General features: G+C 49.0%; 1 protein-coding gene across 9 annotated transcripts in view; it reads left to right on the top strand.

The window, feature by feature from the left end:
- CEP164 (centrosomal protein 164) overlaps positions 1-14,023 on the top strand; it is a 37,681-nt gene extending 23,658 nt beyond the window's left edge. For 7 of the 9 annotated variants that reach the window (XM_084495547.1, XM_084495550.1, XM_084495548.1 and 4 more), the window contains 19 exons: positions 1,341-1,559; positions 2,772-2,903; positions 3,081-3,297; positions 3,887-3,964; positions 4,229-4,360; positions 4,640-4,762; positions 5,196-5,339; positions 5,543-5,626; positions 5,947-6,015; positions 6,370-6,548; positions 6,990-7,116; positions 7,545-7,612; positions 7,808-8,015; positions 8,452-8,559; positions 9,680-9,794; positions 10,028-10,381; positions 10,689-10,755; positions 11,294-11,416; positions 12,335-14,023. In XM_084495547.1, the coding sequence (XP_084351673.1) occupies positions 1,341-1,559; positions 2,772-2,903; positions 3,081-3,297; positions 3,887-3,964; positions 4,229-4,360; positions 4,640-4,762; positions 5,196-5,339; positions 5,543-5,626; positions 5,947-6,015; positions 6,370-6,548; positions 6,990-7,116; positions 7,545-7,612; positions 7,808-8,015; positions 8,452-8,559; positions 9,680-9,794; positions 10,028-10,381; positions 10,689-10,755; positions 11,294-11,416; positions 12,335-12,434 (2,647 nt within the window). In that variant the 3' untranslated portion in view covers positions 12,435-14,023. The remainder of the gene's footprint in view (positions 1-1,340; positions 1,560-2,771; positions 2,904-3,080; positions 3,298-3,886; positions 3,965-4,228; positions 4,361-4,639; positions 4,763-5,195; positions 5,340-5,542; positions 5,627-5,946; positions 6,016-6,369; positions 6,549-6,989; positions 7,117-7,544; positions 7,613-7,807; positions 8,016-8,451; positions 8,560-9,679; positions 9,795-10,027; positions 10,382-10,688; positions 10,756-11,293; positions 11,417-12,334) is intronic. The other 2 variants (XR_014685373.1, XR_014685374.1) reach the window with 2 other exon arrangements.
- The last annotated feature ends 247 nt before the right edge of the window (positions 14,024-14,270 follow it).

Raw genomic sequence — 14,270 nt, forward strand, 5'->3', positions numbered from 1 at the left:
TGTGTGTTGGTTGGACGGCTTTTAAAACAAAAATTAGAGCAAAAGCAAGAGAGAGAAAGGTAGAAATGCCCAAGTTGCTCCACAGAGCAGCCTGATAAATGGTACCTCCTGTAGGCATCTGTGCAGTTGGCCCACAGCATGTGGTGTTACGGGGGAATGCTGGTGAAGCAGGATTTCTTCAGGACCCTACTACCCTTGCCTCTCTCTCATTCTTTTGCTAATGGCTACACGAGTAACCTTTTCACTCTGACTCAAGGTTATATTACTAGAGCTATTATTTCCCCGATTCCTGGCAAGACAGAAGTCTCTCTGCCTTATGCTAGCAGTCTCAGAGCATGACGAAACCTTGCTGCTTCAGTTTCCACTAGCAAAGAATAAAAATGTTGTCCTTAGACTACTCTTCATTTGTCCTCCTTCCCCTTCAGCCTCTTTCAGACAGACCTTATAATTTTGCTGTTCTGTGTCTGAGGAAAAAAAAAAAAAACACACACACAAAAGAAAACCCACCTTAATTATAAACAGATTGGTTCTGAATTTTTGGAGAGCTTAGGGCTTTCTGTTGCCTAGGGCTGGCAAACTCCCAGCACACTTTAGATTGCAATTGCAGAAAAATACCTGGTCCATCAGAAGGGTATTGCCAGCCCCTGGGTTAGGAACCAGCACTGATTGCAGCTGCTTTTATGCCTGGCAGTCAGATCCAGGTTTTCTTAGCTGCTGGGTCCTTCACGAGGTGAGGCTGTAGTGTGCCAGAAGACGAGTTGTTCAGGACCTAAGTGCTGTTAGGGCTAGGGTTAGTAATTTCTCAGTCCGAGTTTCTCTGGGAGGCAATGAAAGTGCCAACCAGGCTGCCTGGGGACACCCCAAGCTGTTATCTGAGCTAACATGCTACTCGAAGCTCGGAGCCTGGGCCATGTATCCCTCAACAGCCTTGTGAAAAATGCTTTCCTGGATCTGCAGCTGAAAAAGTTCAGGGTGTAAGGCCCGTGCGTTTGGCTGGCAGGCAGGTGAATGGATTTGTTCTCCGGGAATGTTGCAGGGGATGCTGCCAGGAGGAGCTCTGTAGCAAGGTTGTCTTCTGCCTCTGTGTCCTCCACCTGCCTCCTCTGCTGTTCCTCACCTCCTGTGAGCTACACAGCGAGTGTTCCCCAGCAGCCTGCAAGTGGCTGCAGTCTGGGGGAGCTTCTGCACATCCTTTCCTTTCATAGACTGGCAGGCTTGTGGAGTGGGTGGCTTTGAGATTTTTGGTTTGGAGGTGATACTGTGTGGGGGAATGTTGCTGTTCCCTTCGCGTTACTCAGTTCTCTCACCCTTTTGCCAAAGGAACTTTCTTTTTTTGGTAGGCAACCTGAAAAGGAAATAAAACAAGAGCAGTCCCTGAGCCAGCCTAGTGAAGAATCCCTGGAGGGAATAGCCAAGGAGCTGGAGAAGGAGATTGAACAAGAGAAAATGCACTTACTGCAAGCAAAGGAGGAGAAAATTCAGCAATTCCAGGAGGAGATGCGGCAGCAGGAAGAAGAAGAAGCTCAGAAGCTTCATCAGCAAAAAGAAAAATCCCTCAGGTACTCTTCTTTTGTCCTGTTTCTCCTGAGCCTTTCCCAGCTGCGATTCATTATTGGTGGCAGCAGGTTTGTGCAGTGTTAGAGGCCACCACCTTGAAATGGGTGCTACTTTGCAGAGTTGTGGGTGAAAGAGGCAAGAAAAGGGCTCTCAGGGTGGGAAGGAGCACGGGACGCTGTCCTAGCCCAGACAATCCTGCAGGGAGGATCTGCACATCTTGAAACGAGCAGTGCTCTGCTGTCAGTGCTGTAAATGCTCCAAGCAGCCATGCAGAGGACGCAGTCTGCCTGAGGAAATCTCTGCAGTACAGATGAGAGCATCCTCCTCATGTCCTGCACGAAGAGCTATCATCTGGTACACGTGCAGCTTTCATGTAGCTGTGAACCTGTCTCTTATGGTTAACCTGGGAGAAGTTTCCAGTTCAGCACTAGGAGCTTTACCACCTGGCAGACTTTCAAATTCTGGGCTAAACGGTAATAATAGGACTGGAAATTGGAGCATTAGAGAAGATGAGGTTACCCTAGAGGAACTATTTGAAACTCTGGTACTGTATGCTTTAAAGAGGGACTTCCAAACAAGACTTTAAGGAATAGGGCATGAATTTCTGTGTAAAACCCAGCCAACCCCTGAAGTTCTAATAGCAATCCAGGGAGCAGAACAGCAACGGGAGTGGCGTCCTCTGTTTGGGAGATTCTTCTCTCAGGACTTGTACTAGAATTGCTAGGGCCACCCCAAATAAGTTGCTAGCAGCACACAGTGAGGCAGAAAAGGTACCTTGGTGGGAACTGTTGTGGGAACATTGTCTTGGGTGCAAGGGGCAGCACAGAAATTGCACCTGGAGAGAGAGATGTCTAAAGCAGCGGGAAAAGAAGGTGCTGTGTGCAAGTATGAAGCTTACAGATGTGCTTCCAGTTACCTTGGCTGGGAGTCAGGCTTTACTTAATAGCAGTTGATTTCACTTACTGAAAAAAGTGCCACCTGTGGCGGTACAGTACACTTTAAAAATAAACCACAGAAGCTTGATGCTCAGGGTCTGTGTCTCCTGTGCCAGCAGCCAGATCGGGAAGGTATGGAAGAGAATTAACTGGCTAGAGCCTTGGGGATGCGTCGCTCAGGAGGCACAGGTAGTGGGAGCTGATCTGTAGGCCCTGGGGAGGCAGTTGGAAGATACTAGAGCTTCCTGAACTTTGTTGTTGTTGTTGCTCATTTCTCAGGACTCTGAAAGAGGATTTGGCAAAGGCTTCTGAGGAAGAAGAGTTGCGTGTGAGAAAAGAAGAAACTGAGAGACTCTCAAAGCTGCGAGCCAAAATCGCCTCAGAGACAGAGGCAGAGGAGGAGAAGATAAGGTGAAAAGTTGATACACTTGTGAATCAAAGTGTGCTTTGGTTCTCCATTTCTTCTGGATTTTGCATGTCCTGTGCTGTAGCAGTGTATTTTCTTAGCCCTGGTTCCTAAATGGAGCACAGTGTTAAAAGTACCAAATTCCGACCTGCTTCTCTCTCTTTTTGTTGGAAACCTGTCAGGGCAGAGCAAGAGTTCATGCTGCAAAAATTGAGAGAAGAGTGGGAATCACTGCAGGTAGCAGAGAAGAAGAGCCTGGAGAGGAAGAAGCAGCTTGTTTTGGAGAAAATGAAGCTGGAAATGGAGGAAGCTCAACAGCAAGAGACGGTCAGGCTGGAACAAGAGAAGGAACAATTTCTAAGGGAACTCAAGGAGAGGTTAGAAACAGAAAAGAGAAAGGTGAGACTTGTTTGTTACCAGGTAGGGTCAGACCCGTGCTGTTTATGCTGACCTGGCTTGCATTGCAACGCTAAAATTAAATAGGAATAAATAACTCCTTCGTGTGCTTTAATAATGACTCGGTTAAAACACAAAGGAAAGATGTTTGGCATGCTGTTGGAGGTATGACTGGGCTGAGGAGGACTCCTCCCCCCTTTTTATTACAATGGTGATTAAGTAATGATTATTTAAGTGGCCACATTGCACCTGCAGAAGAGAGGAAGAACACTGTGCCTTTGCCAAGTTAAAGCAAACTGTTTCCTCAGGCTAGGATACCTCTTTGGCTGCTGCTTCAGTCCTCCAGAAAGCTTGGGGTTCTTGAATGGAGGCAGTTTGTAATTCTTCCAGCATAGCACAGCGTGACTGAGATCCACTGAGGTCTTCTAGGAGGGAAAGCACATACAGAGTAAAAGCACCTTGTATGTAACTTGGTTTGACTGTTGTGCTTTTTTGATGCTTATGGATAGACGTTAATTGCAACAACATCTTGCACAGCATGTCCCTACAAACAGAGGTTTTCCAGCAGATTGTTTTGCTTGTGTTCCTGTAGGCAGCAGAGGAGCTGGAGAAACAGTTTGCAGCTGAACTCCAGCAGCTGAAATCTGCAGCGGAAGAGAAGCATCAAAAGGTAAAAGATAGTGTCCCTAGAATGTAAATTGTTGGTTTTTTTTTCTTCCCACAGTGTCTCCAAATGTGGCCAGGGCGGGTGGCACTAGTTTTTTCCGCTTCCTAAACATGGTTCTGGTCTGGCTCAGCATTTGGACATGCTCCAAGTAGGGGGTGGTGAGACTGTATACACCGGTTCTTGCCATGCTGTTTGCTCTTTGTGGGGTGGCACTACATGGATCTTGTCAGAAGGGTGACAAGTCTCTGTGGGTGGTTTTCATGGCAGGTCATTTCTAGCTTACAAACCCAGGCAGCGGAGGTGCAGAGGAGTAAGGAGACTTGGCTGCATGAAGAATTGCAGAGAGCAGAGCAGAAAATGCAGCAAAAAGCGTATCAAGTAATGGCATATGAACGTGAGGCAAGTATTTCTCTTGGGTGCTGACAATTTTTCTCTCCTTAGAGGTTTGAGATGCTGAGTCCCCTGCCCGAGGGTGGCTGGTGCAGCAGGGGAAGGGGCGCTCCTGCACCACCTCATCTCAGCGGGGTGATTGCTTCCTACTGTGCAGGCCATGGCCTGATCCCACTTGCAAGTACTCTGAACTTCAGTCGTGGTGTTCACGTGGGAAGCTGCTCTCCTGGGGAGCCACTGCAGTGCAGTGCAGTGCTTCAGGGAAACCTCTCTGTGTCATCGTTGCAGCTCAGTGAGCTTATGAGAGAGAAACGCCAGGGAGTGGAAAAAGACCATGAGAGGAAAATGGAGAGGATGAAAGAGGAGCACCAGGAGGTCCTGGCAAGGATTCAGGATCAGTATGAAGAGGAGGTACTGCTGGGGGAGAGCAGTGAGCGGGGAGGTCACTGTAATGGCTCAGTTGGACTCTACCTGGGCTGGCACTGCTGCTTGCCAGGCCTGCTTATCTCAACTATCCAGAAAAACTGGGGGAACTACTTTGTTTTAAGAGAACTGGCTGTTGTTGCCACTATGTCAAGTGAATTTAGGACAGGTTGTGAGGTGAACCTGTCAAAACATTCTGTGCGGCCACGCACACTTCGACTTCTGCCTAGAAGGGTCAGTTCTCTTAACAACACTGCGCCTATAAGCAAGAGGTTTTAATTTTGCTTACATTGGTACTTGCTAAGGATCTGTTGTGTGGTGGCTTTCCAGAGGATGTGTGTCCTGTGTGGTCGTGGTGGCTCACTGGAGAACCTCGTGTTTCACTCAGCCACTTTTCTTGTTTGTATTCTGCAACAAACAGGAGAGAAAGCAAAGAGCAGAACTGTTGGAAGGCCTGAGAAGTGAGATGGCACGCCTCCGACAGCTTCATGAAGTGGAGGTGAAAGCTCTGCAGGCAGAGCTGGATGAACGGCTGACCCTATTGCAGAACAGGCACAGGGAGAAGGTGAGGAGGCTGCCTAGCAGTTTGTGGCTTGGCTGGGGTACTGTGACACCTCAGTGCATCACCCTCTACAGCCAAGGGTGGCACAAGAGGCAGGTCACAATTTCCCATTATTTTTTTTTCCCCTGTTCCCTCTGGTGGCAGAGCTCTGCCTGGTGAGTGAGGAACTTGTGTCGTTCTCTCTTTAAGTTGACATCTCTGTGCAGGAAAGAAAGCTACAGGATTCAGAAAATGAGCTTGAAATACGTGCAAAGAATGTCAAAGCGAGATCAGCGCAGCTTCTGAGCCAGGTGAGTCAGCTGTGTTGGACCTGCGGACATTTCCTAGCCTGAGCTGCTCCTCTGGCTGCTTCCTCATGGGTGACTTCTAAGGAGTGATCAGCCAGGGCTTTAGCTACCATCCAAATTACAGGTTCAAACTTCTGTCGTGAGTCAGAGCAGGGCTAAGCATTCTTAACGGTACAGCCTCATGGCTAGGGGGATTTGTGGTGAGAGTCAGTGCTTTGGGTGTACTCTCCTGCCTTGGGAGGCAGTATGTGGCTGCTGAGCATCAGCAGTCTCCTCTACTGCCATCCCCATGCTCTGACACTTGTGCTGTCTACCATATCTAGGAGGAATCTCTGAGGAAGAAAAGGCAGCAGCTGCTGGATGAAGACAGACGGACTGAGCTAGAAAGAGATGTATGTCTTTGCTCTGGAGAGGAGCTGTGCTGCTTTTATTCTGGGGAGGGTAGAACGGGCACGCTAGAACCATGGCTTTGTAAAAGCAAGCTATGTTGCTCCTTAATTGTGAGTCTGCAGATCCCTCCCTGCCACCTTGCCTCAGCCTGGAGTGCCATCCTGCTGGGAGTTTGATTAGCTTGCAGCTATTTCTCAAAAAGAGAAGACAGCCTTGCTCCCCTAGGAGGGCACGTGGTCTGTGCGTCTGTAGCTCTGGGATCTCCTGTGAACTGTGCGGATAGCAAAAGGCTCTTGCACACTCTGCGCTTTCACTCATTGTCAGGGAAGTCTGAGGGATTTTCTGTTTGCTCCTAGGAAGCTGCTTTAGCTTCTCAACTCCGCCTAGAGGAGAATCGGAAGGAGCACACCAACCTTCTTGAGTCCATCCGGCAACTGCGCAAGTCTCTTGAAGAGCTCCAAGACCAGAAGTCTGAGCTGGAGGCCCAGGTGGATTTGTTGCAGACCCGAAGCCAAAGGCTGCAGAAACGTATCAGGTGTGTGTGTGTGTGAGAAATTTCCTTTAGTGTACAAATTCTACCCGATACCAGTGTTGTCTGGAGGTGCTGCGTGAACAGTTCAGCTGTGTTTAGCAGCCAGGGGCAGTAGAAGCTTGTCTTACTGGGTATTCAGCTCGACAGCCACCACTGTCTGATGTACCCCAGCCCTGGATCTAGTAGTCAGTGTCTGCCAGCTGCCAGAGTGTGAAGTCTCTTATTTGTGTCTGTTCCTGCGTGGGGGAAGCTGTACGAGACACAGCTGCTGTAAGCTGCTATGAGTCCTTGTCATCAGTGTGTTTGTGTTCCCGCTTGTCTTGCACATCTGGTCTTTTCCTTCCTGGAAACTGGAGGTTGCTCTGGACACTTGCAGGTAGATTACTGGCTAGATGGACCCACAGTCTAACCAGCTGCTGCCGTTGTTACCTTTTCATGTGACAGTGAGCTTGAGGGAGCTGTCAGGAGCAAGCAGGAGATTTTGAAAGAACTGGAGGCAGAAGAAAGCGTGGAGTCTCCAAGAAGGAAAGCTGAGCTCCATGTTGAAGACCTGAGAGAAACTGTTCAAGCTGTGAGTAAAGCTGGCTGCAGAGTCATTTGCCTTGTGAGACTTGAAGCTGTAACGCCTGGAAAATCCCAACTTTGGTTCTTTCTGCCTGAATTCATTTGAGATGCAATGATGCATTTTTCTTTACCGTGAGAGATCAGTGTTTTGTTTGTTGCTTTTTGTTGCTTTCTGTATATTAGGGGAAAGGAGTGTGGGATGGATACCTGAGTGTCCTTGGAGTCAAAAGCAGGACTTGAGTCAGGGACAGAAATGTCTTTATTCCTTATTTTAAAATATCACGTAAAGGATATCTCCAGAACTGATCTTGGATCAGGGTGGTAGCATGGTGGTTTCATCCAGAATTTTTGCCCTTAATTTGATTCTAAGGGGAGCCCTAGGATTCTGTTTTCTCGTACATGTTTATTAGCTTTTGAAATGTTTCAACTCCTCAGCAATCATCCAAAGAGCCTGCTTCCCCACCTTCTCAAAGCCATGAGGACAGCAACTTGCAGTTTGATCAGTGAGTATCTGCATACCAGCTACTTCAGAAAATGGGTTTGGTTTTTTCTTTCATTGGCTTTCACAAGCAAATGTTTTTGCTTCAGCTTACGTGCTTTACGCAGACGATCTATTTCTGGGGAGGGAGCTGCATGAGGCTTGCCAGATGGAGCAGACAGCACAGGAAGCCAGGAGCATACCTGTCTCTTTCTTGTAGTGTCAGAAGCTACATCTCTGCCGAAGGGATCTCCATTAGGAACGCCAAGGAATTCCTGGTGCGCCAGACCCGCTCCATGAGGAAGAGGCACACGGCGCTGAAAGCTGCCAGGCAGCGGTGGCACCAGGATATGCAGGAAGCACAGGAGGTGGTGCAGGATCGTGACAGCTCCCAGCTCCTGGAGGGAGTGCGCAAGAACCTGGAAGAGGTGAGTCACTGGGGGCTGGCAGGTATCCATCCCAGCACTACGTACGAGTTTGCAGCTGTAGCTCTGCAGTGGTTTAACTATTGCATGAAAAGGGATTCCAGAGTACTTGTCAGTTCTGCTGATATACCAGCTAAAGACAGGGAAAAAATAATTTCCTTTGCTGACGGAGCACTCCTACCTGCAGCCTATAGCTGCAAAGCTGTTGACCCTGCTGGATGCAGCATTAGGAAGTGAAACCTCCTTTTCCTTGGGGTGAACTTGCCTGAGGCATGTGCTCTCCTCTCTGTATACTCCTTTCCCTATGCTCTGGAAGACTTGGAAGCAGTTTTATTCCAGCAGCATGATTTCCTGTGCTGAGCAGAAGCGAGACAGTGAAAGTCATCGTGACAACTAAAGCAGATTTTCCTCCTTGGCTTGGCTGTTTGATCCCCTGCAGGAAGCAAAGCAGCTGGACAAGATGAAGTCAGTTATGCGGAAAGGACAGGTGCTGCTGAAGAAGAAGGAAGAGAAACTAAGCCAGCTGGAGTCATCGCTGTTGGAGGAGGTAAGCACCAGCATCCTGCTTGGACCTGCCCAGCTGCACTCCCACAGTTCCCAGAGCTCTTGACCTCCTCCCCTGTGCTGGAGTCTCTGTAGAGCTTTTGGTACAAATGGGGGCTATTTAGCTGATGGCAGAAGACTGGTGTTTGCACGGGAAGCTGGATTATTAGAAACACGTTCTTTGAGAGCAGAACTGAGTGTCTGAGAACTGCAGGAGAGAATAGGCTGGTCACGGAGCCGAAGAGAATGACAAACCTGGTTAGGCTATAATTCACATGATTCACTAGTTCTGCAGTCAACTGAACAAACATAGGCTGAGGCTTGGGATGGTGAGTTTCTGGCTGATGGCAGCTTGCCAGGCAGGCATCAGGGATCAAGTTGGTTGGAGAAAACCTGCTGAATGAGCCTTTGATCTTCTTAGGCCAGAAACAAATGGATGCTAACACCAATATGCTGAAGTGTCCTGTAATATAAACTGAACTCTTGCATTAGAATTGTTATATATTTTATTAGCTGTTTGTGTCTTGCGCAAGGTGGCAAATATTTCCCTCTGCCAATGACATCTGGACTCACTGTTAAGTGGATGACTGCAGAGTAGATACAGAAAGCAACCTGAAAAATCTGCATCAGTTCTGCTTAGAGAAAACAAGGGCAGGTCACCTCATGCGAGCTAGGATCTAGTCTGCTTTCCTGTTCAATGCAAGCCTTAGAATCTGTCCAGCTGTGCCTGTGACCATGTAGCCTTAGGGCAGCATGAAATGTGAGCGCACCTTGCTTCAGATGGTCAAGCACTTGTTGGTGCAAAGAGAGAACCCAGCCATGCAAGAATTATAAGGCCTATTTATTGCACAAAACACTTTGACTTCTGCCTAGAAGGGCCAGTTCACACAACTGTTAAATTTGGCCTCCAGTGCACGCACAGCTTCTTCCAGAGACCAGGTGGTCTTTTTTCTTTTAGATTTTGCTGTTGGAGACCGAGGATGAATATCTCTACCTTCACGTGGTCTGTGCCTGACTGTGCAGTCCAGCCTGTGTAGATGAGCTGTAGGCAGTATTCCAATGGCTTTGCTGTTCAGGGACAGAACAACAGGTTTTATTTGTAACGTTTTCCTTCTTCTGATCAGCTTTCAGATGAAGATACACTGAAGAGTACTGCGTGCAAGAAGATGGTGACTTTTGATGTCAGCAACTCTGAGGACACAAACAGCATGTCCAGTGCAAGCTTAGGTCAGCCTAAATGTAAGTGCCTGACTGGTCTGGTACGCTGTGCCCAATGTATAATGCTTTAAACAGTGTCTGCCTTGCCCTCTTGCCTCTCTGATGTATCTGATGTTTTTCTTACTTGTGCTCATTCGAGAATAAAGAGACTGATCAAACTCAGTGAAACACTGCAGAAAGTGAGCCTCCTGCCAGGCAGGCAGCATCTCCCTCACCTTCCCACTGATCCCTTTATTCTTTCTGTCTTCTGCTAGTTGACTTGAGAACGGATCTACAGGTTGGCCCGCAGCTGGACAAGATCCAATACCTGACAGACTCTCTGCAGCTCATCACCAGAGAACTGAATGGGGTCCTCGGCGTTTTGAGCTCTCTGAACAACCACCGGTCTCCACTCTTTACTTCGACCCAGGTGCCCTCCAATGGTGTCCCTCTTTCTACCTATGCATCCTTGGCAGGACTTCAGGCAGGTGGCTCCTTGGTGCCCCCCGCTGGGGTGTCTCTGGTGGACCAGTGGGTCCGGAGCACTGGGCTGAGCTCCAGTCGCTCTGTCACAGCCGGGCAGACAGTGGACAGCATCCTGGCAGAAAAGTGGCACAAGTACTTCCCAGGTAGGTCTTGCAATATTAATCCATCTACATGTTTGCGTACAACTTTTGATTTCAGTGCTGCAAATTCTAATCAGCTCATTGTGCCAGTGCTGATAAGGCCAGATCAAAGTCAGACCTGCTCCACTAGAAGCGTCCTGTGGACTGGGGATAGGTTCACCATCTCAGTTTCCTTAACACCACTGTGCTCTTGGCTGGTGGCTCAGCTTGTAGGGATAGTGTGTCTGTAACACAAGAAAGCACATGCACCCAGACTTAAAGACTGTTGATTCGAATCAGGGGGACCTGTTTTTAATATCTATTTTTCCAGGTGGGTTCCCATCACTCAGTGGAAGTTCCGGTACTCTGGACAACAAGCTGGGATACGTACCTGCAGAGTAAGGGTCTTTTTCCTCGAGTGTTCTTCGAGTGTTCTTGTTTCATTGTGCTGCATTTATTTCTCTGGAATAATTTATGGATCAGATGTGATTTTGTTCTTACCTACTCGCTATATGATATAAGCTGGCTGTTAGGCAGATAAGTTAGGTAGTGTTAGCAATTCACTGCCACGTGCTCAGCACTGCCTTGTAACAGCAGCTTTCCTGCAGAAGCCAGAGTTGTGCTGCTAACCCCAGTTAAAGGAGCAGGATCCAAGAGTGCCAGCCATGGGCCAAGTGGAACTCATGCTGGCTTTGCTGTGACAGGTGATCCTGGAGGCTACAACCTGAGCCTTTCAGACGCTACACAGACCAAAGTGGGTGGCTGCTGCAGGTCTTCTCCATAATGTGTTTGGGCAGAAGATTTGGAGCCAACAAGAAGCTACTTCTTGCTTACTGTGGCTCTTTTTGTAGAGGTTCTTCACTTTTTCTCAACTCTAGGATTGTGTCTGTCTAGGCATCTTTCCCATTTCCACCGTCTTTCTCTCTCTGACAACAGCGAGCAAATTCGCCAGTTCCAGCACTCCCAGTTCCAGAGCCGTGAGTCAGACAAGATGAGTATTCAAGGAATGATTGAGACCAACAAGAAATGGCTAGAAGACTTCAAGAGGGATTCAAAGGTGTATCCTTTGCCTGAGTTTGGTCTCTAATTGCACTCCAGCTTCCTGCAGCAGGTAGGAGGCAACAGCAGGAGGTGAGTGAATCAGGAGCTCTAAAGCATTGAACAGCAATTTCAAAGCCTTAGCCTCTATTTTAGTGTCCAGTTCTGCAAAAGAATGTTGTTTAGTAGTTGCAGCACGAGTGACCTGTTTTTTCCATCTTCGAGCTGTACCTGACAGAGAGTCTCTCTCCCCCTGTCCCCAGTTGTTCTGTGATACACAGCAGCTGGAGCTGGTAACGTGAGAATTTAAAAAATAAATAATAAAACAAAGTGCAGAATGGAGGAGGAGGCAGGGCATGGTGCTGGTGCTGGTGGGACGATCCCAGCCAGCATCAGTGGGTTTGCTGCAGGCAGCCTGCAATGAGGGAGCCATGAGGCAGCTCCGTGTGTGGTGCAGCACCTTGGAGAGGTGGCGGTGCCTGAGCTGAGGCTCGCCAGGAGTCGCATGGGCCTGACATGTGGGGTGGCCACGTGGCCGTGCAGGGAGGCTCCGGGCTCAGCCTGTCCAGCTCAGTTTTTGGAGGCATCCAGCTGCGTATGGTGGGATCAAACGAGCGGAACCTCGCAGTGCTATTATTGGGAGTGTTTCCAGGTTTGTGTTGTAACAGCATTACGCTAGGGCTGCAAGTATCTCCTTTGCAGTGTACACTGATACTAGCAGCAAATCCCTCAGGGCCTCTGATAGCGCACGCTGTCCTGAGCACAGTGCTCCTTTGAATTCTGTAATCCCTCTTTAATTCCATTTGACTTGGATGCAGCAGGCTAAAGACAGCACGTGTGCGTGGGGCTGGTTCCTGCCCCTCAGTACCTGTCCTGCCTCCTGGCTCATGCATGCTAATCCCTTGTGTAAGCCACGCTTTTCCTTCACCCAGCTGCCAGACCTCTCTTCCCAGGTACACAGAAGCCCCCTGCCAGCAGCCCCAGCCTACTTCAGCTAGGACTGGATGAAAACAGACAAATAAAAGTGTACCATTACTGAAAGGTGGGACTTGGTGTTTTCAGGACCTGGAGAGGTGGTAGCTGGGGCCTGCGTCGTCCCCCTAACAATTTGCTGGGGTTTGGTCATACCCAGCCAACGCTGTTCTTTGCGCTCTGCCCTTGAAATAAAGTCTCTTTACAAGAGAGTGGAGGAAGGAGGAAGTGAACTTCCCAGGTGGATTCTTCTAATCCTGTAATGTGTCCAAATATACTTTATAGACTGTTTAATCCAGTGGTGAAATATCAGGGCTTCAATAAATCAACAGTTCTCTCATTAGTATTCTAGCAATCATGAAGCAGAGCTGTGAATCATGGAGGACTTTGAGTAACTGGTCAAGGGGGAGGAGGCGGATCTGTCTGAGACTTTGCTGGAGGAAATGTGTCAGGAAATGAGCCCACGCTGATGCCCCACACATGCTTAATTGCAGGTGAGCCAAGTCATCTGGCTTTTGTGGCAAGTGCACAAGGAGGGGAGAATGAACAGCAAAATGGGTAGAGTCTGGGGATATAACTGGGAACAGTAGCTTGTAACTCTCTGCAAAATGTTCCTGTCTTGTGGGGCGGAAGCAATAGGAACAAAACCGAGGATGGCTTTCATGGCAGATTTTCTAGAAAAGAGCTCCCTGCTTCCTCCTTTTTCTGCCAGGCTGGCCAGAACTGCACAGCATGGCTGTGCTGTGGGAGCTCGTCTCATGTATTACAAATGTGCTGATGGCAACGCAGAGCAGGGATGGCAAGAGAGCACGGAGCGGTTCCTGCTGGTGCAGGCGCTGTTAGGGCTCTCAGCCTGGTGTGAATGTTCAGAGGAGACAAAGCCCCACCTGCGGCCTTCCGTACCCTGGGGAGAGGGATCCAGAGCTCAGCAGCTGGGGTCTGCTCCCACGCAGCAGGGCTGTGCAGGCAAACCTGAGCCTTGGCGCCCAGCCTGGGACCTGGAGCAGCTCTGCTGGGCTGTGGGGAGAGCAGACTCCTGAGGCCACGGCTGGGAGCAAGGCTGAGGGGTTGGGATGCGTTGCTCTCAGATAGGAGGAGGTGGCACACTGCTCTGCTCAGCGGGTGCACGTACCTGTGGTGCTGGAGGGGCTTGGTGCTGAGCACCCTGCTGGAACGCAGAGCTGCGAGGGGGCAGGTGGTGCTGCTCGAGCCGGTGGGGAGAAGTCAGACTCGGCTTTCGTACTGCTAAGTGGGAAAAGTGGTATTTGGTTGTTTTGTCAGCCTTTCCTCCAAGCTGACTTTAAATATTTAATGCTTTAAAAAATGCTGTACCGTTTGCCATTTTGTCTGATGAGGAAGTCTGCATTTCAAGGGATCCCATCTGTGAGAAATCATCTTCAAAGTCGTTCTCTCTAGAGACAGCTGATGCAGGGAGGATGGTAAAGTTGCTGTTCTTCACCCTTCAGTGCTGTTTGTGTTTCTCAGTGTGGCTAATGATGCGCAGCAAAGTGAGGCAGAACTCCCCCTCCTGCTTTGCTTCCTGGTTGTTGTATACTGGCACAACGTTGGAACAGTTCATGCTGTGAGTGTGGCAGGGGAATGTTTACATGCAAATAGAAATATATTTTTGATGAACATTTTAAAACTCGAGAAGAATGTCTGTGTTTCCTTTTTTTTCTTTTTCTTTTTTTGCTGGACTCTAAAGTTTTCTGAATTCTTCCTCCCACCTTTGTCTGGGGACCTTCTGGCCAGGCTCCCGTTTGTGGGTCTGACCAGAGGCTTCAGGCCTCCTCATGGATCCTCTAACCCCCTGCTTGCTAACAAAGCAGGGGTGGTCCTCGTGCAGGCCCCATCACACCGATGTCCTTGCTGAAGGAATCTCAGCCAGCTCGTTCTGGCCCTG

This window comes from Aythya ferina (assembly GCF_964211825.1).
Source record: "Aythya ferina genome assembly, chromosome: 22".
In the NCBI taxonomy this organism is placed as follows: Eukaryota; Metazoa; Chordata; class Aves; order Anseriformes; family Anatidae; genus Aythya; species Aythya ferina.